The following is a 27,306-nucleotide window of genomic DNA, read 5'->3' on the forward strand; positions in this document are numbered from 1 at the left end:
TGCTCTCATATCTCGAGTGTACTTTTTGCTTTAATAAACTTTCCTGCTTGTGTCGCTCATCCGCTGTGTTGCGTCTCTGTCTTTGGGTTATTTTTCATGACAAGACCAAGAACCTTCCAAGACTTCTTCAGGTCTGCCTGGGTTTAAGCCCCAGGACCTCAAGTCTCTGCAGCCTAGAGGCCCCTTTCAGGCTCAGGCTTGAGCAATGGAAACTTGATCAAGGCAAAAGGGCCTGCAGTAACCCTCTGGCTGAATGCAGACAGGCCCATAAGATGACCCACTTCAAAATATCCATAGGCCCTAACTGACCAATGGGCTACTTACACATAGGCACAGTTGCCAAAAAGGGAAAGTCCATACATGCTCCCCTTCCCGGTTTAGATACATTCCTCCCCACCCCCCACCTCTTGCAAGCAATATCTCCCCTGCTCTTCCTCCTGCTTCTCCCTTGAGGTGTATTCAATAAATGTCTACCACCTTTGTTTTGCCTCAGGTGTTCTTTCACCCCTCAGGCTACCTGCTTCCACCTGACCTTGCCCCACATTTGGGGGCCCCCATCCAATCAGGAAAGAAACCACACATAGTTCACCTGGCAACAACTGGCAACAACTATTTTTCATTGTATCAATGTAAAACACGGTGCCGCTAACCTTACAAATCTTGAAGGAAGAGAAATCTCCATACAGGCAGAATCAGGCATTTATGGCAGATATTCTTGGTTCAGGGATGAGTCACGGAGAGGCCTCACAAGGTTGTCCTAAGACGAGAGGAACATATCCAACTGTTCAGGGCCAAGAGGGTAATAGGATCTTCTGTGGCTTGACAATAGCCGTTCCTCCCAATGTTCCCTTGGTGTGCAAACCTCAGTCTTTCTCCAGACAATATCCTCCTTGTCTGTAAGACAGCTACAAGGCTTTGAACTGACTGCTCTGCTTTAGAGAATCAAGAATCGGTCACTGAATCCCATTTGCCTACACAAGGCATTTTATGCTAGAAACTTCCAAGGTAATCAGCATGGTCATCCCTTTGGACTTGAGTATGTAGCATAGTGGTTAGAAAACACCTGGGTCAGTTAGTTAACCTTGCAAAGTTGCTGTATCCTTGTTTTGGAAATGAGAGTTCATTACTATCATCATGGTTATTGCCATCTTTATTATTATTTTATTCAGAGACACGGGCCTTAGGCAAAATTGCTAAACAGTCAAAACCAGCTCCCCAACAGCTTTCTCATCCCCTCCCTGCTTGCTGTTTCTCCTCTCTTTTTCTCCCATTGCATTCTTGGCTCCTCTTAACCTTTTCCTGAAATCTGTTCCCTCATGCTCACCCTGTCACAACTGAGCAAGCTTCTATTCTTTTCTATTCTCTGTATGGACTGAACTCTTCCCTATAACTGTAGACTGCTTGTTACACATCTGAAAGGAATTTAAAATGCTCAAAGGAGCCTCCAAAAAGAGAAGCTAGGACAACAACCATGGGCCTGATGGTTTTTGTTCCCCTTCGCAGAGGCTGTCTTTGGGTTCAGGGTCCTCCCTCTCTTCACAGGATAAGTAAACCTTTGCCCAAGAGACCCTATCTACATTCAGTCTATTTCCTACCCCTGAAGTTTGTCCCAGGACCTTACATCAATCTCTCTCATTCTTCCAGCCACTCACTGCCCTCAGCTCACTTGGGTTGGCCTGACTCAGGAGGTTCCAAGAGCCTGCTCCACTAGTCCGGTCCAGAGAGCAACATTAAAAAGGCCTGTTCCAGAGTGTTCTGGCCAATTAGAAGTTCTCTAGAACAACTTGACCCCTGGTAGGGATCTTAGGATTATTATTTTTTTAACATTTATTTATTTTTTGAGACAGAGAGAGACAGAGCATGAACAGGGGAGGGGCAGAGAGAGAGGGAGACACAGAATCTGAAACAGGCTCCAGTCTCTGAGCTGTCAGCACAGAGCCCGACGCGGGGCTTGAACTCAGGGACCGTGAGATCATGACCTGAGCCGAAGTCAGACACTTAACCGACCAAGCCACCCAGGCGCCCCTCTTAGGATTATTTTTAATTACTTTTTTGCATATTTGTCTGTATTTCATCCATTTCCCCTCAACTTTTTATTGTGCAAAGTTTTAATTCTAGTGTGGAAATAAAGGAAGACCAAGTAAATGACAACAGCAACGGCTATTTATTCAGAGTTTGCTGTAGCAAGGAAGTCAGCCATCATCATTTGAGTTTTGTCAGAGACTCAAAGGCAGACAGAAAAGTGGGAAAGCTTTATAGTGGAAGGCTTCAGGTGTGCCTTGATTGGAGGCCATTGGCATGGGGGAGCTATAGACAGTCTACCTAGAAGCAAAGCATCCTATGTGATTGGTTAGGGGTGCATATTTGGCTTTCTCTGGTTGGTCCTAAATTGGAAGCAGGGACAAATATTAGGAAAGCTGTCAGTTGCTAATCAAGTCTTGGCCATTTGGGGCTGATTATTACAGAATTCTTGCTTGGCTCCCTGGCTTGTTACTAGAGATAGTGGTCTGAGTTCCTAGAAGTCTGACTTAAAGATAGTAGGATGGTTTCCTGAGCTGATGAACATTGTAAGGGAAAAATACAAGTTAAAAAGAAGAGGTTTGGGGCGCCTGGGTGGCTCAGTCGGTTAAGTGTCCGACTTCGGCTCAGGTCATGATCTCGCGGTCTGTGAGTTCGAGCCCCGCGTCGGGCTCTGTGCTGACAGCTCAGAGCCTGGAGCCTGTTTCGGATTCTGTGTCTCCCTCTCTCTCTGCCCCTCCCCTGTTCACGCTCTGTCTCTCTCTGTCTCAAAAATAAATAAACGTTAAAAAAAAATTTTTTTTAAATAAAAATAAAATTAAAAAAAATTAAAAAAAAAGAAGAGGTTTGATTCTCCCTGTCAAAACTGAGAAAAGTGATTACCCTTCTCTCCTTTTCCTTTGAACATTTATTTTAGAAAACTTGCAAGAATAAGTGCATCACAGTGCTTTGCATTACTATGATGAACAATGTAGGGGCGCCTGGGTGGCTCAGTCGGTTAATGTCTGACTTCAGCTCAGGTCATGATCTCACACTTTGTGAGTTCGAGCCCCATGTCAGGATCTATGTTGACAGCTCAGAGCCTGGAGCCTGTTTCAGATTCTGTGTCTTCCCCTCTCTCTGCCCCTCCCCTGCTCATGCTCTGTCTCTCTCTGTCTCAAAAAAAAAAAAAAAAAAAAAGAACTATGATGAACAATGTAATTAACATGTGAGACCATAAAGGAACTAAATATTTAAGTAGGGGCTCAATAAATACTCAAAAGACTATCTATTACATTCATCCAAAGGAACATATCATTCGCTAGTATTTAATTTTGAGCACTATTTTTACAGTACAGGCCACTACTTGGCTGGCTCTGTACTGGAGCTAGAGACAGAATCTTACATTGCAATGTAACACGAGTCTCCTGCTGATCTAAAAGGATTCTGGTGGGAACTTTCAAATGCCCTAAATTGACCATGGGGGCATTTGATACATAGATTGGAACAGAGAGTACCTGTCAAAATTCTCTAACCTTTGGGGAGCTTATTAAGATTCCAATTCAATAGACCTAAGACCCTGCATTTCTAATAACTTACCAGGACATGCTGATCCTGCTGGTGCCTGGACCACAGTTTGAGTATCAAGGTCTTGAATTTACTGCTTGTAAATAAATTTTCATCATTTGGACTATTAACAAGGTAAAGATAGCAGGAAATTCAGGGGTAAACTCTCCGGCATTATTGCAGAATGCTAGAGCTTAGAATACTAGCATTCTGTGTTGAAGAGGGAAGGAATAACCATGTGTCAGATAAATCCATCACATTTATCTGTATCAGGCTTCTTTCCAAAGGGGCCGTTATGCATTTGCTTCAGATACTGGACAATTAAATGTGTGACAAAGGAAATCTGAGATACCTGGCTTGTGAGTCTCTGGGCATTTCTTTCTTTTACTGTGCAATCCAACATAGCAACCACTTCTTGAGGGAAGTAGACCAAGGATCCTCCCTCCACTGAAGGATCCAGCGAGTTCAAAGTAAGCAAGGAGTACTCAAGCACTATCCAGTGATTCAATAGGGGAAGCCATGCACACTGGTCAGTAAAGGAATTTCAGCCAGGTATGAGAGAGGGTAATACTTTCTCTCCTGATAGGAAACTGATTTCAAGTCTGTCTGTTTGGATGCTGAAAATGCAACATGCCAGGATCAAGGGGAGCTCTACTGTAAACCAGGTTCTTTCCTGTTGACTGGTTCTTTTTATTGCCTGATCAAGAAGGGCCCAGAACACTTGCACCTTATGACATGTTGGTGGTGGTGGTGTTTTAAGTTAAAACATAGTTACATAAACTCTGGTTTATTTAAATGTGTGTGTTTACCAAATTAGCCCTAACATACACATACCCAAGTGTGCCTGTATAATCCCATCTGTAAGAGCTCATCAAAAGACCTTCCCAAGGGAGGCGCCAAGATGGTGGAACAGAATGGAAGTTTTTTTTTGTGTCTCACATTCATGAAATACAGCCAGATCAACACTAAAACATCCTGCACACCTAGAAAACAGATTTGAGGATTAACACAACAATCTGCACAACATTTACCACAGAACTCAACAGGTACGCAGCACAGCGAGGTTAACTGGGGGAGAGAGAAGCTGCAGAGGGCGGGGAGCTGTTTATGCTTGCAGAGCAAGAACAGAGACTGCGGGGGGGGGGGGGGCCCGCGGGGAGAGAACGGGAAAAGCACCCCCCCCCAAAAGCAGCTGGAGAGAAAGTGGAAGAGTGGAAACAGCCACAGAAACTGAACAAAAAAGGGAGAAAGGAGAAAGGAGAGGGTTTAAATTTCATTAAGACTGTAAACAGGGGGAGTGCAGAGTCTGAAACTCCTCAGCTCAATACCTGGTGGTGCTCTGGTGGGAAGGGCGAATTCCCAGGAGCAGAGTGGGGTCCGGGAAGTTCTCGGGCCACACGGGGAGAAGTGGTTCCCCTGCTGGGAGGACATTTGGTAGAGTCCGTGTGGCCACCTCTGTGATTCCAGAGGTCTCAGCTGACCGCAAAGAACAACGGCATTCGCTGGTGCTGGAACAAGTTCCTTAAGGGTGAAGCCTGGTGCCAGATGCATGTTGTGATTTTCCACAATTCCTGAAACACTGCTGCTACACAACTGCATGAACTTTTTCTGGGGCGGGCTGGCACCCAGCCTCAGTCTCTGGGCATCAGCAGCAGCACAGTCCCATAAATGTTCCTGGGTGCAGCTGGCACTGGCCATTGCTTGTTGACACCCTCCTACAGAGGGGCAGAAAGGGTCAAAACCGCAGTCTCTCAGAAGTGAGGGGCCAGGAAACACAGCCGCATCTGGGATAAAACTCACGAGGGAGGTGCCGCCTGGCAACCTGATGGCTTGGTCACGGACAGTGTAAACGCGGGGAGTGGACAAAAGCCAGAGACAAAGGACAGGTGTGCGATTGCTGGTCGGGGAGAACGGAGTTCAGATACTAGAGACGGGGCAGTTGGGTGACGCCATTTTGACCGCTCCTGCGCACGCGCCTATGCGCCTACAAGCACCGCAACAATCCGCCCCAGTAAGCTAAGCAGCGCCATCTAGTGGAGAACTGAGCCGTTACACTAACCCCACCCACTGGGCCAACCTCGCTCTTCAGGAACACCACAAGTCTCTCCGCCTGCTTAGTTTACAGACTCTAAAGTGCTTCATAGTTTAACTTCTAGGAGTAAACAATGTAATTTCAATCGTATTTCAGTCTGTTCACTGGTCCATGTATTCAATTTTCTTTTTTTTTCTTTTTCGTTTCTATTCTTTTCCTTGAATATAGAAAGAGAAAAAATTTATTTTTATTTTCAATTTTTATTAAAATATTTAAAATTTTTTTCTAGTATATTTTTTACTTTTTTGTAAATTTTTCAAATTCTATTTTACTTCCATCGTTTCATTTTATTCTATTTCATTGTAATCATTTTTTTTCACAGTTTCAAATGTTTTCCTTTTTTTTTTCTTTTTCCCTTTTTTCTCTAATCTATCAACCTCCTTTCAACACCTAGACCAAAACACACCTAGGATCTAGCATCATTTATTTGATTTGTGTGTGTGTGTGTGTGTGTTGTTTTTAATTTTTTAATTTTAATTTTTTTACCTTATTAATTCCTTTTCTTCTTCAAAATGATGAAACGAAGAAATTCACCTCAAAAGAAAAAGCAGGAAGAAACAACAGCCAGGGACTTAATCAACACAGATACAAGCAAGATGTCTTAACCAGAATTCAGAATCATGATAATAATAATACTAGCTGGGGTTGAAAATAGTTTAGAATCCCTTTGTGTGGAGATAAAAGAAGTAAAAGCTAGTTGGGATGAAATAAAAAATGTTATAACTGAGCTGCAATCTCTAATGGATGCTGCAGTGGCAAGGATAGATGAGGCAGAATAGAGAATCAGTGATATAGAGGACAAATTTATGGAGAATAATGAAGCAGAAAAAAAAAGAGGTAGACTAAGGCAAAAGAGCCCAATTTAAGAATCAGAGAAATCAGCAACTCATTAAAAAGGAACGTCAGAATCATAGAAGTCCCAGAAGATGAAGAGGGAAAAAAAGGGATAAAAGGGTTATGTGAGCAAATCATAGTGGAAAACTTTCCTAACCTGGGGAAAGACACAGACATCAAAATCCAGGAAGCACAGAGGACTCCCATTAGATTCAACAAAAACCAACCATCAACAAGGCATATCATAGTCAAATTCACAAAATACTCAGGCAAGGAGAGAATCATGAAAGCAGGAAGGGAAAAAAAAGTCCCTAACATACAAGGGAAGACAGATAAGGTTCAGCAGACCTATCCACAGAAACTTGGCAGGCCAGAAAGGAGTGGCAGGATATATTCAATGTGCTGAATCAGAAAAATATGCAGCCAATAATTCTTTATCCAGCAAGGCTGTCATTCAAAATAGAAGGAGAGATAAAAAGTTTCCCAGACATACAAAAATTAAAGGAGTTTGTGACCACTAAACCAGCCCTGCAAGAAATTTTAAGGGGGACTCTGTGAGGGGAGAAAAGACAGAAAAAAAAAAACAAAAGACCAAAATCAACAGACTAGAAAAGACCAGAGAAAACCATGAGAAACTCCAACTCTATGAGAAACATAATGGCAATAAATTCATAACTTTCAGTACTCACTCTAAACATCAATGGACTGAATGCTTGAATCAGAAGACATAGGGTAACAGAATGGATAAGAAAACAAGATCCATTTATATGCTGTTTACAAGAGACCCACTTTAGACCTAAAGACACCTTCAGATTGATGGTCAACAAAAGAAAGCTGGAGTAGCCATCCTTATATCAGACAATCTAGACTTTAAAATAAAGACTGTAACAAGAGATGAAGAAGAGCATTATCACTGTAAAAATTTATGCTCCAAATGTGAAAGCACCCAAATATATAAATCAATTAATCACAAACATAAAGAAACTCATTGATAATAATACCATAATAGTAGGGGACTTCAACACCCCACTGACAACAATAGATAGATCATCTAAACAGAAAATCAACAAGGAAACAGTGGCTTTGAATGACACATTGGACCTGATGGACTTAGCAGATATATTCAGAACATTTCATCCTAAAGCAGTGGAATATACATTCTTCTCCAGTGCACATGGAATGTTCTCCAGAACAGATCACATCACACACTGGAACACAAATCAGCCCTCAACAAGTACAAAAGATCATACGTGCATATTTTCAGACCACAACATTATGAAACTTGAAATGAACCACAAGAAAAAATTTGGAAAGGTAACAAATACTTGGAGACTAAAGACCATCCTACTAAAGAATGAATGGGCTAACCAAGAAGTTAAAGAGGAAATTAAAAATTACATAGAAGTCAATGAAAATGATAACACCACAGCCCCAAACCTCTGGGATGCACCAAAGGTGGTCATATGAATAAAGCATATAGCAATCCAGGCCTTCCTAAAGAAGGAAGGTCAGATGCATAACCTAACCCTGCACCTTAAAGAGCCGGAAAAAGAACAGCAAATAAAACCCCAAACCAGCAGAAGACAGGAAATAATAAAGATTAGAGCAGAAATTAATGCTATCTAAACCAAAACAAAACAAAACAAAATAAAAACAGTAGAACAGATCAATGAAACCAGAAGCTGGTTCTTTGAAAGAATCAACAAAATTGATAAACCACTGGCCAGTTTGATAAAAAAGAAAAAAGAAAGGACCCAAATAAAATCAAGAATGAAAGAGGAGAGATCACAACAAACACAGCAGAAATACAAACAGTAATAAGAGAATATTATGAGCAATTACATGCCAATAAAATGGGCAATCTGGAAGAAATGAACAAATTCCTAAAACTACCAAAACTGAAACAGGAAGAAATGGAAAATTTGAACAGACCCATAACCAGCAAAGAAATTGAATTAGTAATCCAAAATCTCCCAAAAAACAAGAGTCCAGGGCCAGATGACTTTCCAGGGGAATTCTACCAAACATTGAAAGAAGAGTTAACACCTATTCTCTTGAAGCTGTTCCAAAAAATAGAAATGGAAGGAAAACTTCCAAACTCTTTCTACGAAGCATTACCTTGATTCCAAAACTAGACAAAGACCCCACTGAAAAGGAGAACTATAGACCAATTTCCCTGATGAACATGGATGCAAAGATCCTCAACAAGATATTAGCCAACTGGATCCAACAATACATTAAAATAATTATTCACTCATGAACAAGTGGGATTTATACCTGGGATGTAGGGCTGGTTCCATATCCACGAAACAATGTGATTCATTACATCAATAAAATAAAGGAAAAGAATCACATGATCCTCTCAATAGATGCAGAGAAAGCATTTGACAAAATACAGCATCCTTTCTTGATAAAAACCTTCAAGAAAGTAGGGATAGAAGGATCATACCTCGAGATCATAAAAGCCATATATAAAAGACCCAATGTTAATATCATCCTCAATGGGGAAAAACTGAGAGCTTTCCTCCTAAGGTCAGGAACACTACAGGAATGTCCACTCCCGCCACGGTTAATTCAACATAGTATTGGAAGTCTTAGGCGCAGCAATGAGGCAACACAAAGAAATAAAAAGCATCCAAATCACCAAAAGAAAAAAAAAAAAGACCTTCCCAAGAGCTACCCATAGACTCCAAGTTTCTTATCTGGCTCAGTAGGAGGCATAATAGTGTAAATATTTTTAATATTTCAAAAATATTTTAGCAATAATTTATTAATATTTAAAATTTTTATTTTAACATTTAAATATTTTTATTTTAAGTAGGCTTCATGCCCAACGTGGGACTTAAAGTCACTGAGATCAATGGTCGCATTCTCCACCCATTGAACCAGCCAGGTGCCCCTTAAACTATATTTTAAATATTTGTTCTCTCCCTCCCCACTTTTTTCAAGTAATGAAAAGCCCCAAGGTCTTTTCTTTCTTTCAAACTGATGCTTCCTTATCTTACACTCAGAGGTGGCTATACATGACTTCTATGTTCTCCACAATTTGAGATTAATAACAATCTTCCCACAGCATTCTTTCCAAAGTGGCAAAGACTTTTGTGCACTGCTGAAGGCAATCAGTTCACACTCGCTTTTTTCTGAGGATTCTGAAACACAAAGTGAAATTTCTTAGAAGTCCTACTACACTTCAGCCAAAAGGGCCAGGGAGGGATATTGGAATCCCTCTGCCTCTAGCGAGTAGGGAGCAGAAGCCACACCCTTGACCAGTCCTCTAGACCGGTAGATCACTGGCCTCCCATGCTGACCACCTCCAAGCTGACCACTGCACCTCACTCTTAACTCTGGGAGCTTCTGGAGAGAAAGAGAACTTGGTTGGAGCCTACTGGGGGACACCCAGTTCTGCTCAGGGAGCTCAGATTGCCCATGAACTCGAACTAGAGAGAGGAAAGCAGGAAGCAAAAGAAGCAACCAGGAGGCACTTAATTTCTTGTGTGCAAGGAGGGACCCGGTTGGGGTAGGGTGGAGGTGGCGGGGTGGAGGGGAGATGACCCACCAGACAGCCGGGCCTGGCTGCTGATGAGGCGTCTAAGAAGACCCCGCCTCTGACCTTGGACCGTCCAGGACTCTTCCTTCGCGGACCTCAGCCTTCTACCCCCATTTCCCCGCCTGGGTCTACATCCATCAAATGCTCTCGACACCCTATTTCCAAGCAACTTTTCTAGAACTTTTCTGTTCATCGTCCCCCACCCGTGGCAGCGAGAGCGGGAGCTAGCGGGACACTCGCCCCGTGAAAATCCAGTGAAGAACAATTTTGCTTCTCTCGGCGCACCCCCAGCCCCCGACCCTCAGGCCACCAAGTCTCGGAAAACCCTCAGGCAAGGAAAGGCAAGAGGAGGTGGGTGGGGAGGGGCCCTTGAAGTTCGGAAACAGATTCCTGGGAGAATTTCTGGTTCTGAAGACCCAGAAATGGCCAATCAGAAACCGTAAAGAATAGAGCTAAGGCAGAATCCAGGGCCTTGAGCCGGGTAGAGTTCATGTACAGGTACAAGATCCCACTTTGGGTCAGCAGACCGCAGGTATCACTCATGAAACTTTTATCTAGATTTCTCTCTGCTCCTTTTAAAAGAAATTGAACGAGCTAGGGGCGCTTGCACCCAAGGGAAGCCCCGAACCCACCCCTTTCTGGGCTGGGGACGCTCCTGGAACACAACCTCCCTTAGTGGGGTGGGGGTGGGGGGTCATTTTGGTCCCTACGTAAGGGAAATAGTTCCGATACTACAGCAGTGCGGTAGTTACTGACCCAGAAGGCCGCAACTCGACCCAATCTCTCCATTCTGACTGAATCTGCAGGAGGAGGCGACCAAGGAGTTCCCTGGAATTCTGTGTTAGGCTGGCGAGATCTGTGAATGAAAGGGCGCTTCCTTCTGAAGCTGAACTCAGACTCCATTTGCACTCAGGCTCACAGCCACAGACCAACGACGCAACGGCAAGTAGGCCCTTATTCAATCTTCTAATCACGGCAATAAGTCGCCGGCGGGATTTTTTTTTTTTTTTTTCCTGCGTCTTATTGCCTAGGTTACAGAAAAGGTAAAAATCTTCTAAGGACATTCACTGTAATGATCGTTGACTACTTTATGTTTCACTTCACAGGCGTGTGAGAACACGATGACTCCTCTCTTGTTCAGATCCGTAGGGTTGAATGAAAACCCTGCGGGGAAGTCCACTAACCGCGAAGAAAACTCCAAATTTTGAGCTCATATGCTGGATAGGTACATAACTTAAAGGTTAAAAAAAAGCCCTTCATGCCATGCGGTAGTGTGGCCGAGCGGTCTAAGGCGCTGGATTTAGGCTCCAGTCTCTTCGGAGGCGTGGGTTCGAATCCCACCACTGCCATCAGTGTGTTTTAATCTAGCTACAAACGCCGAGTTCTTCCGCCCTGAAAGAAGGGTTACGTAACAATAACTCACATAACTCATAGGAATTCCTCTTCTCCGTTCTTCCGTACTCCATCCACCGGACACTGATTTGTCGGTTTACTACACGATAATCTCCCACTTCGAGCTCCTCTGACATTCCCTTCCAGGTTGTATTTGCACCTGACTTACTCCTTGTCACGGCTTTTGCACTGCTTTTGTGTTCCCTCGGCAACTCTTTTGGTCTCACTCTTGTAAAATCCACATTCACACTGATTCATTCTTTTGACCCAGTTTAGGCATCATCGGGTCAGGAACACTTCCCAGAAATTGTGTGGTTGCCCCAATCAGCCTGCTGCTGACACTGGTTTAAGAGCTGCAGGTCTATACTCCGAAAATAACCTGCACAGATCCGATTTGGATTTTAATCACATTACTTTTGTAATTGAGTATGATGAATGAATGAGAAAACCAATACTTACCAGGCTTCAAGCTTTCACTCAGGCTTGATTGCTTCATGGGGGTGGGGTTGGATAGGTAAACAGTTATTCTGAATTTCATTTGCAGGTGGTTTCTGATTCCAAAACACTTCCAAGCTGATTCTTGGCTGACTCCTTGCATCCGGCCCAGGGAGTGTGTGCTGTGAATGGTGTTGACTTAGCGACTCCCCTGTCCTTCCAAATGAATCTACTTATCTTGGAGACTACTTAGATTTGGAGACTAAACCACTCAACTGCAAGAACTGTGCAGCACCTGATTCAGTGTGGGAAAGAGAAGATACGCTCAGGGACTACTTAGTGGTGTCTTCTCAGAAGGGCTGTCCCACTGCACTTTTCAGCCATGACAGTCCCTATTTCCTAACAGTAGTATTCCTGGATTTGGGCAGGCTGCTCCCCTCAAGAAGGAAATCCCCTGAAATTTCCCAGCACTGTCATGAAGAATGAATGAAATAAATGGAGGAGGGAACTAGGACTCTGCAAGAATCAAGGTCTTGGGGCTTTTCATGCTACATTTTTATTGTGTCTTCTTCTTTTTTTTTTTTTTTTTTTTATTACTTTCCTTCTCCCCATTCAAATCCTCTTCCATGTTTCCTAGGCCACCTTCATGTCACTTTGATGACTCCTTTTTGATGTTCACTTCCTTTTCACCCACCTCTCACCAAGAAATATCTTTGCCACCTGAGGTTTTCACAAAAGAGGCCATATTTTTCTCAGAAATTGAGAGATTTCTCTCTTACCCATGCAAGGCTACAGAGGCAAGGCAGTTGTCCACAAGCCAAAAAGCAGGGATTTGTCAGACACCATGTGTTGGCCCCTGGATCTGGGACTTCCCAGTCTCCAGAACTGTGAGCGATACATTTTTGGTTTAAGCCACCCAGTCTATGGTACTTTTGTTACAGCAGTCTGAACTATGACTAGCAGTTTTAGGTTTATAGCAAAACTGAGTAAGAAAATACAGAGTTTCTATGTACCTTCTCTCCTCTCTGCCCACCCCACAGCCTCCTTACCATCAACATTCTGCACTAGTGAGATTTGTTACAGTGAATGAACTAACAATTACACATCATTATCAACTAAAGTCCATAGTTTATGATGTGGGAAACAAAGGCAAATGAAAAATTAAATTCCTTTACTGCCTACAGCCCACTGACAAAGCCTTGAAACAGGCAGAGTGACCTTCCTCTGAGGCTCAGCTGCCTCAATGATGACACTTTGCTAAAGGCAAAAGGCAATCTTAGCTTAACATTTTCCCAACCCCTCAGGATCCTGTATGTCTACTTTAACATATAAAAATCCCTTTGGAAGCTTCCTTTGTATCTTACCCACCCCCCCGCCCTCAAGATATATGTTGCCAATCATACTCCAAGCTTATGGCCTCCTGATATACATCTGAAGGGTATCATGACTAAGTTTTTACTAAACAGTAATAAATGATCTTTTCCCAACAACAGGCAGCCCCCTCAGGATCCTGAAAACCTTGTTTCCAAAACACCTTAGAGACTTAGGCTATCCCTAAACTCTCCCAATCTGAAGGTATATAATCAGTCACCCATCACAACCCCAGTGCAGCTCTTTCTGCCCATGGGTCCTGTCCCTGTGCTTTAATAAAACCACCTTTTTGCACTGAAGACATCTCAAGAATTGTCTCTTGGCCATAGGCTCTGAACCCCAACATTTCCACATCAGTTTACACTAAGATTTGCTCTTTGTATTATGCACTCCATGAGTTTTGACAAATGTGTAATGACATATATCCGCCAGTACACTGTAGTATCATACACAATAGTTTCACTGCCCTAAAAATTGTGTTCTGCCAATGCACCCCTCCCTTCTTTCAACAATTGGCAGCCACTTTTACTGTCTCCATAATTTTGCATTTTCCAGAATGTCATATACTTGGAATCATGCAGTATGAAGCCTTTTCAGATTGGCTTCTCTCACTTAGTGAATGTGCATTTAAAGTTTCTCCATATCATTTCATGGCTTAATGTCCCATTTCTTCGTAGTGCTGAATATTCCATTTGTATCAATGTACCATAGTTTATTTACCTGATCACCTGTCAGAGGACATCTTTATTACTTCCAAGTTTTGGCATAAAGCTGCTATAAACATAAATGGGCAAGTTTCTGTGTGGACATAGCTTTCTACCATTGGGGGTAGTAGTTACCTAGGAACATGATTCCTGGATCGTATGATAACAGTATGTCTAGTTTTATAAGAAAATGCTAAAATGTCTTCCACAGTGACACAGAGTATGTTTAAACTTCATTCTGTAAGATTAAAACACTGTTTTTTATTAATGTAATGTATACACGTGATATATTTTGAAAAAATACATAAAAATATAAAGATACAAATCACCCACAAATAACTATTTTGCCATATATCCTTTTTTCATGTATGAATGATAAATTTCTAAGAGTAGAATAGAATACTTGATCAAACATTATCTTTTTAAGGTTCCTGATTTACTTTTTTTAAAGATTTAAAAAAATTTTTTTAAGTAATCTCTACATCCAACATGGGGCTTGAAGTCACCCCAAGACACCCCAAGGTTCCTGATTTATAACACCCAATGTCCTCCAGAAAGTAGTACCATTCTACAAGAAAGTCCTCACTGCATCTTGGTCAGTATTATATATTAGTCAACATTTTCTGATTTGGTGATGAAACAATATCCTCTTGTTTAAATTAGTATTTCTTTCTTATTAATGAAAGAACATCTCCATGTGCATATTTAGTCTTTTGCATTGCTCACTCTCTATTGTGTATTTACCTTTTCCAAAGGCAGACTTTCTAATATATTTCTCCTTAAGCCCTGATTTGCCTAGTATGCATTATTTGCGCTTATGAAAAAATATAGGTATCTGGTGAGGTGGAGCGCAGTTACCCCAATATTTAATCAATGTAAACTGGTTCTAAAGATTAGAAGGTAACAGATTCAAATCTAATATGAAAGCCATTAGTTCACATTTCCTGAGTGAACCACATCTACTCCATGATCATAAAGATAAGTGAAATTAGGTTTCTTGGCAGGTGGAAAGCTCTTCTCTTGTTGCCTGAAAATAGAATCAAAAGAAACCGGAGGGCAAAAGTTTCAGGAAGTTTGAGTACGGGATTACATCAAAACAGCAAGCACCTCCTTCGAGCCGGAGTCGAACCAGCGACCTAAGGATAACAGCAGACGCTGTTCCTCTACAGTCCTCCGCTCTACCAACTGAGCTATCGAAGGGCGCGACTCCTGCGCGTTACTGCAGATTTTTGTGGATATAGTACCAGCTAGTGAGAAGTCTGCCTTCTTTGTATTTGAGGTTCAGACTAAGCTTGAAGCTCGTCAAGTCGCCCGAGAGTCGAATCTATAATAAATCGAATCCCAGGAGTAGCCTGGGGCGTAGGAAGCAGACTCTGAGTCGGAGAAAGTGAGTATGGAAGCAGAGCAGAAGCCCGATTGGGGTTTATCTACCTAGTTTTTGGCCTAAGCTGGCCGATTAACCCACGAACCAGTTCTCCAGGAGCGCAGGAGAAACTGGGCGCCCGGCTGATGCACTTGGGAGGTGTGCCGGACTCCACGCCGCCGGGGGTCACTGCTATCAATGGGCCCGAGCTGATTTGCTCTCTTCCTCAAATACGGAGGTGTGGACTCCGCCAACCCATCCAGTCTGCTAGCAGAAACTTGAGGAATCTGGTTCCTCTCCTATTTACCGAAAGGTACACACACACATTGTCTTTTCCTTGGGATCCCAGGAGCTCCGATTCTATAACCCTCCGCCCCAGATCTCCAGGATCTGATTTTACCAAAAAGATTACACAGTGCTTCCCCCCCCCCCCCCCCCCATCAAGACTGGGTCAAGAAGTAGACAAAAACGGAGAATGACGTTGTGGGAAAACAAGCACCCGCCTAAGGCTCCAGCGAGATTTGAACTCGCGACCCCTGGTTTACAAGACCAGTGCTCTAACCCCTGAGCTATGGAGCCACCCCACAGCTCCATTTTTACCGTTGTATCCCTTGTTTTAAAAACTGCAGCCAAACTGGCTTTTACATCTAAACAAAATTTAATAGATAAATCTAAATGAAAACAAATTCGTTTTGAAGGAAGCATCTTCAAACAAGAGAATGACTAAGAAACATGTTCCTGACTAGGCCTAAACTCGAATGTAGGTCTCTAGAAGACCACCGGTAGAGCCCATAGCACAGGCTCCTCAGCCTCAGTCCTAACAAGTCACTGAGCTCCGCCGACACCTGGGCTTCGAGTGAGCCCTGGGGTAAAGTGGGGTAGGGTGAGGGCTCCTTACAGAAGAGGATGCAAGATATGTCCGCGACCTCATGTCTCCCATCTGCTTGGACTCATAAAACTTTTTTTTTTTTTTTTTTTTTTTTTTTTTTAATGGAGATGGTTTTCTCTAAGCACAGTTCATACCCTTCGGACCCTCAGAATTTGGGGACCGCCACAGTGAAGGCGCCAAGGCATCCAGACATCCCTCGCCCCCTCCCCAAGCCTTTCATCGGAATCAGACCCCGCCATAGTCGATCTGGACCTGAGACTCCTCCAGGTTTCCTGAAGCAGACGCTGGCTAAAAGAGGGTAACCCTCTCCTCGGTCCTTTAACGCTCTTCGCTAACAACGTGGACTCCCCCGAGGCAGCTTCTCTCTGGGCCTCCAGGCTCTCCTGAAGTCCAGAACAAATACAAAGTGGAGGCTCATGAAAGGATTGTAAAGGGAACGCTCCTTTTTTCCTTTTCTCTCCTCTGGTCTCAGCCCGCCCAGGAGTCTGGGGCCTGGTTCAGGAGATTCAGTAGCTATTTACCCAGTGTGCCAGAAATGTGCTCAGCACAGGGGAGACAGTGTGACCAGGGCGGACAAGCTAGAGCCCAAGAACATCGTTCCCTTTGCAGAAAGCACTGCAGAGCAAGGACAACGCCCTCCCCTCCCTTTCCACCCACCATCTTCTGGGTGATAGAGAAGCAGGAGGGTCCAGCCTTCTCAAAAAGAGGGTATGGAAAGGACAACTCTTTCCCAAGGTCACCTTATGCCCACCTTTGAAGGGTGCCTTAAATCTAGACCTAAAGCACAACGTTTATAAAATAAAGCTGAAAGGAACAAGCAAAAGCAAGCTCAGTGGACTAAAGCAGTAGTTTTGGGATTTGACTCCAAGGGGGGGGGGCATAGTGTCGAGCTCCTCTCTTGGTTCCGGAGGTAACCTTTGCCTCTTAGTGAACTCGGTGGTTCGTATTTTTACTGTGTCCTTACACCCCGGTGCGCCTGCGATGGTTCTGGTCCTAACCCTGTAAGCAACCAGACCCCACCTCAGGAGGGTCCGCGGACAGACTCGCGGCTCAGCCTGAGCTCCATAATGAACATTCCTATCTCTGGGACGCTGTGGCTCAGATTCCTTCGAATGCGCTCATTGATATTCTTGGGGTCTGGAAGAAATCAGTGGGTTTACGAGAAGCGTCAAAAACGGTCCAGTAGTGTGATGCAACAAACGAGGATAAATGATCATTTCAAGAGAGGAAAGCCCACCTTCAGGGCTGGCTCGTTGGTCTAGTGGTATGATTCTCGCTTTGGGTGCGAGAGGTCCCGGGTTCAAATCCCGGACGAGCCCTGTTCTTTTTGGGTTTTTTCCCTTCTCTTCCCCGTCCTTTTAGAGCCAAATACAGCTAATACAACCCAAGCTTAAGTCCACCTAGGCTGAGGTCCGTTCCAACCTGGACCTGTTTCGAGATCAGCTTGCGAGCAAGTTGGACACTTCTGTGGACCGATGCAAGGACAATGAAGATGCTCTGGTGAGCCAAGGGCTTCGTGAGATAGGGGTGCCCCAGTCTGGCTCTGACGGGCTCTTTTGTCAGGAGTAGCTTGCTCCGGCAGTGTTTAGCGAGGCACATTTCGCGGGAAAAAACTCGTGCAATTCTCACTAGAGCATTTCACACGGAAGAGAGTGGTACCTGGAGGTGTGCTGGGATCACAATACCAGGCCAGAACCCTCTTCCTGGGGCCACACTGGTCCCCTGCAGTGATCCCTGGGCGGTGCGGAATCTAGCACCCGCCTGGGAGCAGCCGCGCGGTTAGGAGCGCGGCTGCGCTCTTGGTTGCGGACACCGTCTGCCGCACAGTCACAAGTGCCCTGGAAATCTTCCCAATAATGCAAAGTTGCGGCCTGGGGACCCTTGGGCTCCAAAGGCTCAGACATCCGTTCTATTCAAAGAGAGCATAACTGAATTTTTTCCAAGACTCAATATAACCTAGTGATAGTAGTCTTGCCATTTCTAGCAAGAATCCACGAGCCCCGTTGGTATTCTTTGATTGCTTACCTGGAAAGCCAGCCGGCTGTAGTGTGAGGTGTCTACCTGAAACCTTAGAGTATGGTTGATTCCGGCTTGTAGAAGTGGCCCAAACCTGTGAACTGTTGGAATGATAGGCCTTCAAACCTACTTATCTTCCCAAACTGCTTGTACACTGGGAATCTTCGAGTTTCTGACTGACTCCATCATATTTGTCCTTTCCGGAGTTGTTACGTTATGTGGCCAGGCAAGAATAAAGAGTTTTGTGATTGGTTATTGGATGACAGGAAAATAAAGAGTAGAATTTTCCAGGATGCCCTGACTTCCAGTTGGTTGTCCCGTCAGAAATGTGATACACCTAGCCTGGGCTTTGTTGTGTTTGATGTATTTGCTACTGGGGAGATGCACAGTAGGAATCTGGATATAAAGGCATGGGGTTCCAGAGAAAGATTCAAACTAAAGGAAGGAATTTTAGGAATTAAAAACACCGTAATTGTATATATGGTGACAGGTGGTAGCTACGTTGGTGGTGAGCACAATATAATGTATAGAGTTATTGAATCACTGTGTTGTACACCTGAAACTAACGTAATATTGGGTTTCAACTATACTTCAATTAAACACGTACACACATACACACGGTGATGGTTAATGTTGCTTTAGCTAAAAATGTGCAGGGAAGAGCATTCGCAGAGAAAGAATTTAAGAACCAGCCCTGGTGATCATCAGTGTTTAAAAAGTTGAGAATGGAATCCAGTGAGTAGAAGAACTAGAGAAGGAAGCCTCCTGACAGTCACTTGCTCTGACAGCTGATTTGGTTACTCAGGGGCTGTTGACAGCCTTTATCAGCATTTAAAACAGAAAGTATAGGGAAGATGACAGAGCTGAGTGGGTTGAAGAATGAGGGGGAAAGTGTGGCCATGTAGGTAAAGAATTCTTTATAGGAGCTTGGCTGTGAAGGGGAAGACCTAGTCCTTTCACATGTTTGGCTCAAAGGTCTTAGGGGTAGTTCGTGATTATTTAGTGAGTCCTTGTCTTTCCCTGCCCTTAAAGGTTCCGTGGGTTATCAAGAACTTGTAAGGACTTTTGAGACCAGCACACATGAAAGTGGCACTATTACTGCTCCTATTACTGTGTAGAAGGCAGGAATACTGGTTGGGCTGACAATCAAGACAGGAAGAACTCAGCAGCACTGGAACAAAGGCAGAAAGGAGCCAATTAAAGGGGGATGATAGCTCACAGCCTGAGGAGGGAGGTAAAAGAAGGCAAGCCCGTTCTGAAAAAGCAGAAATAGGTGTAAGATAATCTTAGGTGGGAGAGAAGTGCGGGTTTCAGAACCCAAATAATGGTTATATTAACTGAAGTTCCTAACGGTCTAAGTCTGCTTTTCATTGTTTATCTGTTTACTCTTAGAGTCCTGATTGCTTGTGTTTTATAATATAACTGCCTTAAAAAAATAATATTGATTTGTGGGAGCTGGTGTGGGCCTTTAGTACTCTCCACTATTATGTACATGACCTGTCCCCCTTGAATCATGCAAAAGGGTCCACAGCAAATCACCAGTGAGCATGACTATTTGATACATATTTAACCCTTATGTAATCTGTGCTTTCAAAAAACAATGTGATGAGATTTTGCTGTGTTCCAAATTATCAGGTACTCTTCTGATTGGCAAGAAAACAAACTCAGGCATGACCCAGTTTCTGTCTTCATTTTTAAAAATAATGGGGATACAGGGAAAATGGGGGCTGATTACCAGAGAAAATGTATCAGGATTCAAAGTAGAATCACTATAAGTGATGAAACATAAGATTCATCATAAGAATTATTGATATAATTTATCCACTTAAAATACACAAATGTGGTTTTTTACATATTTGCATATTTTCAGATTAATGTAATCAATTTTACAGCATTTTTGTCACTCCCAAAAAACCCCATTATACCCAATTAAAAGTCACTCCTCATTTCCTCCCATCCCTCTCCTGCAGCCCAGGACAACTACTAATCTACTTTCTCTCTATACAGATTTGTCTATTCTGGATACTTTAGGTGAGTGGAATCATACAATGTATAGTCTTTTATGACTGGCTTCTTTCACTTAGCATTAAGTTTTTAAGATTCATCCATGTTGTAGCATGTATCAATACTTCATTCCTTTTTGTGAAGCAATATTCTGTTGTATGGATATACCACGTTTTATGTATCCATTCATCAGTTGATGGGCACTTGAGTTGTTTCCACTTTTGGCATTATAATGCCGCTATGAATGCCATGTCCAAGTTTTTGTGTGGACACAAAAATTTTCATTTCTCCTGGGCATATACCTAGAAGTGGAATTGATGAGTCATATGTAACACTATGCTTAAACTTTTGAGGAGCTGCCATATTGTTTTCTAACGTGGGAATTTACATTCCCAATTTATGAGTGTTCCAATTTTTCACATCTTCATCACTACTTATTATTATGTCTTTTCCATTATAACCATCTTAGCAGGTAGGAAGTGGTCCCTCATTGTGGTTTCATTTGATTTCCCTCATGACTAATAATGCTGAGTTTCATGTATTTATTGACTATTTGTATAAATTCCTTGGAGAAATGTCTCTTCATATCATTTTGAGGTTTATATTTATACTGCCTATGAACATTAAAAATATTAAAATATTAAAAATTTTAAAAACATTAAAAATATTTGTGTCATCTGGGAAAATGGGAATAATGTTATATTAATGTATTAGTTTGCAGTGTCCCAGATGACACAAATATTTTTAACGTTTTTTTATAATCCTTATTTTTTTAATTAAGTTTTTGTTTTAACTCTAGTGTAGTTAACATACAGTGTTATATTAGTTTCAGGTGTACAATATAGTGATTCGACAATTCTGTACATCACTCAGTGCTTATTACAAGTGCACTCCTTAATCCCCATCACCTATTTCACCCATCGCCCCACCCACCTGCCCTCTGGTAACCCCAGATGACACAAATTTTATGTAGCAAGGAAGAGCTTCCGTTGAGAATTTTCAAGGATGACTTTTTCCTAGAGGCAGAAAAATTTGTTGATTGCTGTAAAGGAAATTTTTTCTAGTCTACTGTTAATAACCCTCTAAGGGCTCTAGCTACATGTGAGAGGTTCAGTTTCTAATGGTCACTGGAGTGGGCTGAGTGTGGGAATGAGTACTAACACTCAAGCTGCTGGATACTTGAGTTCAGCATCTCTCTCAGGGCTGTGGCTATCATCTGCTCATGAGTCTCTAATTCATTCAGCAAATTTTTCTTGGTTACATTCAATGGACCAGGCTCTGTTTTAGGTGTTGGAAATACATTCTTATTTTCAGCGTCCTCTTAATTTGTGATTTCTAGAAATAACTTTACAACTTAGCTAATGTTTAATAGCTTTATTGAAGTGGATACACATGCAAAATAAAACAAAGTAGCTGGAAATGTGGACAGAAAACCAGGCAAGTGCAGTCCCAGGGAAACCAAAGAACAAAACTATATTCAATACAAGTCCAAGATCAGTTGTGCGAAGTGCTGTTGAGATTAAGATGAAGAGTAAAAAATTCATGGGGCAACTTGGTGGCTCAGTTGGTTAAGTGTCTAACTTTGGCTCAGGTCATGATCTTCATGATCTTCATGATCTCCATGATCTTGTAGTTTGTGAGTTCAAGCCCTGCATGGGGCTCTGTGCTGACAGCTCAGAGCCTGGAGCCTACTTCAGATTCTGTGTCTCACTCTCTCCCTGCCTCTCATTCTTTCCCGCCTCCCCCCCCCCCCCCACCAACCCGCTCAAAACTAAACATTAGAAAAAAAATTTTTTAAGAGTAAAAAATTCCTATGGAACAGGAACTTGTAAAGTAAGATTGAAAAAATAAAATCACAGATTGCTCCCTAGTACAATTTTTATTGTGATATTTCCATTCTTAATCACATTCAATTACCTAATATTTGTTCTTATGCTTTGTTAGTAAAATGTCATTTTGTCAGACCCACTTTTAAATTTTACAATGGTCTATTATATTTTGACCCACAGTCATATATATATCACTTTTATTTTATTTGTATTTATTAATATAATTTTATTATATATTATAATATTTATACCTATATAGTCTGTGAGTTCCTTGATGGCAGAGATCATGTATTTGTACTTCTCCATACCAACTTATTTCCCAGAATATGGTATTCGATAAACTTTTATTGAATTGAGTCCAAAGTCATTTCCTACAATAAAATAATTTTGAAAATAGATGGTTTAACACACTTTATTGCCAAAATATGGGAGTGGTTCCTTCCAAAAATATCATAAACTGTGATACGAATTCCTCTCTTTGGTCAGTGTCTGGGATTGGCTGAAGATTTTTAGGCTTCATGAAATTAGGTAGATTTTAAGGTAATAGTTCATCTGCTCTCTGGGCAGCACTCCTAGATCACTCCTGAAGAATTCTTTTTCTCTCTCAAACCACTGGTCATTCCTTCCATCTCTTTCGTTTTCACTCAGAAATCTTTGGGGATTGAAATATTTAGTGTGTGTTTGTGTGTATTATTAATAGAACTAGATGAAAGCATTACTATTTCCAGAGCCCACTGAAGCTTTATGGCTATCTCTGCATGCTAATGCTCAGCTTGCCAATGTTGAGGTTGATGTGCTGTTTCTATATATATGGTGTGTGTGTATACAAACACACTCTAACATGGAATTAATCCCTATTTAATGAATGACAGCCTCTGAACATTTCTTTAACAAGAAAATACTAGAGAGGGTAGATCAGTTTTCATATAATTTCCAATGTTGTTTTATAAACCCCTTTATCATCCCCATTCCTTTGCATTATTATTTGTCTCTCAGTCTTCCCCTCTAAAATCAAAGCTGCATGAGGTGAGGAACCATTTCTTGTTCCTCTGAGCATATATCACTATATATGATATATAGCATATGTCAGATGCCTAAAAGACCTTTGCGGAGCAAATGAATAAATAAATGGAAAAAAAATAAATGAATGAAGAAATAAGTGAATATTTGTCCAAGATTTCCAGGGGTACCACAAATAGGAATCTTCACTCCCTTTCAAATATCTAGTGAAGTGCATAAAACGTACCACAAAGTCTGGTTCCTGGCAGGTACAGCAATAGTTGACATTTGTAATTCTTTGATATTAAAGGTCCTTGTCCCAATTCCAATTTTACTAAAAACAAAACAAGACTGAACACAACAGATATAAGGATATAAAAAGTGGACAAAGGAAAGGAACACAATCCAGTGAAAAAATGAGTGATATCTTTAAATCATCTTTATAATAAAATGCAAATTAGAAAACCATATTAAATGCTAATATTCATGAACTTTCTCTTGGATCTGCTTTTGCAAAGACACTGGGATTACTGTGGGGAAGTGCATAAGCCCCTTACTCAGTTTGCTTTACCTCTTTTCCACCTGACAGTAAATGCAATGTTTTCCATAAAGTGTATACAAAAATACACAGGTAATCTATTTATTTTATTTTTATTTATTTTTAAGATTATAAGGAAATTTTTCTTAAAATTCTTGTTTTTCATAAATAACCAAAAGATACTACTGAAAATTTTAATCAGTTTTTAACTTTTGGCAAAGGTCACACAGATCTCCCAAGAATTAGATTAAAACTGTGGATCCTCTTCCCAGACAAATGCATATGAAGTCAAACACATAAAATTTAAATAGTAAGGCAGCTTATAAATTTTCTGAAGTCCATCCTTAGACTCCCTGGTGACCATGGACTCTTAGGTTAAGATCTCACCGGCTGGAGGATCTTATGATGTAATGATGGTATTGATCATGATACATCAATAATATGGGGGTATGTATGAGATAGAATCAAGAAATTTTGCCTGAAGGAGAAGAAGGGTAGACTTGATGACTTTGGAATTCTTTTGGGATTACAGAATTTGGTCATTTGGTGATGTCCATGATAACCACTGGAAAAAGAATGACAACGGAGAAGACTTGGACTTATGACTGGTTATTACATCCCCCTTCACTTTCACTTCACTCCTTCCTACTGAAACTCTTAGGAAGCAAAAGTTCCCCCCAAAAGCCTGCTACCACTTTCCTAAACATATCCTTCAAAGCTTCCTTGACTCGCTCATTACGTAAGGCATAGATGAATGGATTCATCAGTGGTGTCACAAATGTTGTTACCACTGTCACTGCCCAGTTAGTATCCACAGAGCCACTCTGTGATGGTCGCACATAAAGAAAAATGGCACTTCCATAGAAGAGGGTCACCACCATCAAGTGGGAGGTACAGGTAGAGAAGGCCCTCTGTCGGCCTGAAACAGAGGGGATGCGCAGGACAGCCAGAACTATGTGACCATAGGACACAGCAGTAATCATCAGTGAGGATACAATGACAAGAAAGGCCAGTACAAAGTCTATTTCCTCCAGCTTCTCGGTGTCGGTGCATGCCAGGCGGAGCAGTGGACCACTGTCACAGAAGAAGTGCTGCACCATGGCGTCCTGTTCACAGAAAGGAAGTAAGGCCACAGCCACTGTGGGGCCAAGCACAGGGAAAAGTCCCCCCATCCAGCAGGCCAAGGCCACCCAAAAGCACACAGTGCCATTCATGAGCAAGGGGTAGTGCAGAGGGTGACAGATGGCCAGGTAGCGATCCACAGACATGGCAGCCAACAGCAGGAACTCCGAGGCCCCAAGAAAGAAGTAGAAATAGAACTGGGTAATACATGCAGCAAAGGAAATAGTGTGTTGCCTTGATAGGAAATTGCTCAGCATCTTGGGAATGATGACAGAAGTGAGCAAGATCTCTAGGCAGGACAAGTTACCCAGAAAGAAGTACATAGGAGTCTGCAGGCGAGTGTCAGCTCTTACCACTCCAACAATCAACAAGTTGCCTGTTAGAGTCAGCAGATAGACGAGAAGGAAGACAGAAAACAGTTCTGCTTTTGTGCTGTTGAAATTTGGGAAACCTGCCAGGATGAACTCTGTAACACCAATGCTCTGGTTCCCCCCAGGAGCCATTATCTTTCTCACCTGTGCAACAACATGAACATGATCGTGGCGAGGACACTTCATCTCCGGAACAATCCTGAAACTTATTTTATCGTGATATGGCACACATTTCCCCACTTTCTCCAATCACCGTTAAGATCTGAATAACCTGAGGTCCTCATCTAATTACTTTTAAAGCTGGAGAAGATTTTCCAGAAAGGGTGGCCAAAACTTAGATATGAAAATGCCAGGAGTCTCCTCAGATCTTAAATAGTGATGCCCCATTATTATAATACTGATATCATTGAGTATATGAGTTGGACAAAAATATCAAAAACTTATTTCATGAAGAATATGATTCCCATTCTACCAGGATCAGGACTTGAGCCAGACTGCCTGGTTTTGAATTCCATTATCTCCATTTACTAGCCGAGTAGCCTCAGAAAAGTTACTTAACCACTTCTGCGCTCCTCAATTGTAAACCGCTAAAAGAAGCAAGTTAAATGAGAGTGCAAAGGATTCAAAAGTTTCTAGATCTTAGTCGACAGTGTGGTATAGAAAGCCCTGTAAGTTAGGGCACCAGACTCTAGGCTTGACTTGCCATTTGCCTTGGAAGGCGTTCAATGCATCCACCTCATTTGTCCTTGAACTGTTCAGCTATGAAATGAGTCATAAGAATCTAGGTCATTAGTACATCTATTACATAAAATTACCCTTTTTGTGAAGAATTTCCACAGCAACCCAAGGGTCTAACTGAAATCTTGTCATAAAGTGCTTGCCTATCTAAAGCAAGTTATGGCATATTTAAAAGGGAGAATAGGGCTAAACTACATTGAATCATCCAGTCAGGTTTCCACATCTATTTATTTAGTGTCAACTTTAAGCTAAGTATTCTGGGTAATATTAGGATGAATTTCGTATGCTTTTCCAGTCCATGATACTAATCCAAAGGCCTTTCACAAACTTGGGCTCTATTAGATGACTTGTCAGAGACAGAAATAGGAATTCCTGAAAATCACTCATGAAATCAGAAATTAAGTCCTTGCCATCTGACTCAAGTCCTTCTAGTTTTGAAGACCACCAACAGTTGTAAGGACCAAATCAATGATATTCTGAAAGTGTTTTTAAAACGCCTCAGTTATTAGGAGAATACTGATCCCCTTTAGCCATGCAAAGCATGAGACTTGACCTTAAGGCCTTGATTCTCAGCCCTACTATTCTCTGGCACACCGCAGCAGTCCTTGCTCCTAGCAAACAGGAACCTCTTTACTTACAGTGTCTCAGTTGTGGGTCCTACCTGAGCAGAAAAATATTTGTGCCTTTTCTCTAGGATAAAGCAATTCTATGGTCTTTCTCCTTAAGGATTCCATTCAGAGCCTCATGTCCCTCCAGCTTCTATAGAAATTGCCTTACTATCAGTAAAATCATTCAACTCTTGCTCTGTATTGATTATGTATCAGATGCTATATGTGGTGATTCAGAAATAAAGGAGATGTTGTCACTACTCTCATGTAGCTCACTGCCTAATGAGAATGATGGAAAAGTTAATATGTGTCACAGGTGGAATGTCACAGGTAAGAATAGGGTCTAAGGGGGTACATGGGAAAAAATCCAAACTGAGACTTTAGAGAGATAGGAAGTATTTTGGATAAAGGTGATGCCTAAAATAAATACTAAAAAGTGAATATGGATTTGATAGGAGAGAAAAGAGGTTTTTTAATGGAAAAGGGCAGCATGTGAACATAGTACATCTGGGCCAAAGCACAGGACATAATGCATGGAGTGCAATGAGATAGAACCGGTCACCTCAAAGGAGACTCTTTCTGGCTCTCTGTGAAAATATTTCCACTGAACTGAACCTAACTATACCTTAAGTAAGAGGAAGATGAGTCGCAACCTTAAATGTGGAAGGAATCCCTCCTACCTACCCCTGAATGTCCTTGATGTTTCCATGAGGGTGGGGATCACCTTGTAAGGATTCTCTTTCCCTTTTTATGACCCAATGGTCAGCTCCACCCTGGTCCTTTTCATACCCTGTAGTGTGAGGCTAACCATAGCCTGGAGTTCCTAAGGATGGGCAAAGCATTTGGGAAAACAGGCAGCAGTTAGATAATCTGCTTCTTCTCTTGTGTTT

The 27,306-nt window shown here is 42.1% G+C and overlaps 2 protein-coding genes and 4 non-coding genes across 18 annotated transcripts in view; 2 read left to right on the top strand and 4 right to left on the bottom strand.

Moving 5' to 3' along the window:
• The window catches only part of RNASE9 (ribonuclease A family member 9 (inactive)), a 194,018-nt gene that overhangs the window by 120,902 nt on the left and 45,810 nt on the right, over positions 1 to 27,306 (bottom strand). For 4 of the 13 annotated variants that reach the window (XR_006218715.1, XR_006218716.1, XR_006218718.1 and 1 more), the window contains exon 3: positions 651 to 757. The exons of 6 other annotated variants lie outside the window; for them this stretch is intronic. The gene's annotated coding sequence lies outside the window, so the exon portion shown is untranslated. Of the gene's footprint in view, positions 1 to 650; positions 758 to 4,398; positions 4,477 to 9,352; positions 9,640 to 10,793; positions 10,883 to 27,306 lie in introns of those variants that run through there. 3 more of the 13 variants (XM_042989327.1, XM_042989328.1, XR_006218723.1) reach the window with 3 other exon arrangements.
• On the top strand, positions 11,305 to 11,386 carry TRNAL-UAG. The gene has a single exon. It is a non-coding gene; the product is annotated as a tRNA-Leu (tRNA).
• TRNAY-GUA lies at positions 15,048 to 15,139 on the bottom strand. The gene is given in 2 exon segments: positions 15,048 to 15,083; positions 15,103 to 15,139. It is a non-coding gene; the product is annotated as a tRNA-Tyr (tRNA).
• TRNAT-UGU lies at positions 15,809 to 15,881 on the bottom strand. The gene has a single exon. It is a non-coding gene; the product is annotated as a tRNA-Thr (tRNA).
• Positions 17,439 to 17,510, top strand: TRNAP-UGG. Its single transcript has one exon. It is a non-coding gene; the product is annotated as a tRNA-Pro (tRNA).
• Positions 24,213 to 25,256, bottom strand: LOC102948659 (olfactory receptor 6S1). Its single transcript, XM_007091404.2, has one exon. It carries the CDS (start codon positions 25,254 to 25,256, stop codon positions 24,213 to 24,215), a length of 1,044 nt encoding a protein of 347 aa, XP_007091466.2.

The sequence above is a fragment of the Panthera tigris genome, chromosome B3 (genome assembly GCF_018350195.1).
Source record: "Panthera tigris isolate Pti1 chromosome B3, P.tigris_Pti1_mat1.1, whole genome shotgun sequence".
In the NCBI taxonomy this organism is placed as follows: domain Eukaryota; kingdom Metazoa; phylum Chordata; class Mammalia; order Carnivora; family Felidae; genus Panthera; species Panthera tigris.

Excerpts from the sequence above, each read along its gene's own strand:
- LOC102948659 (XM_007091404.2), bottom strand. The coding sequence starts at position 25,256 with ATGAAGTGTCCTCGCCACGATCATGTTCATGTTGTTGCACAGGTGAGA.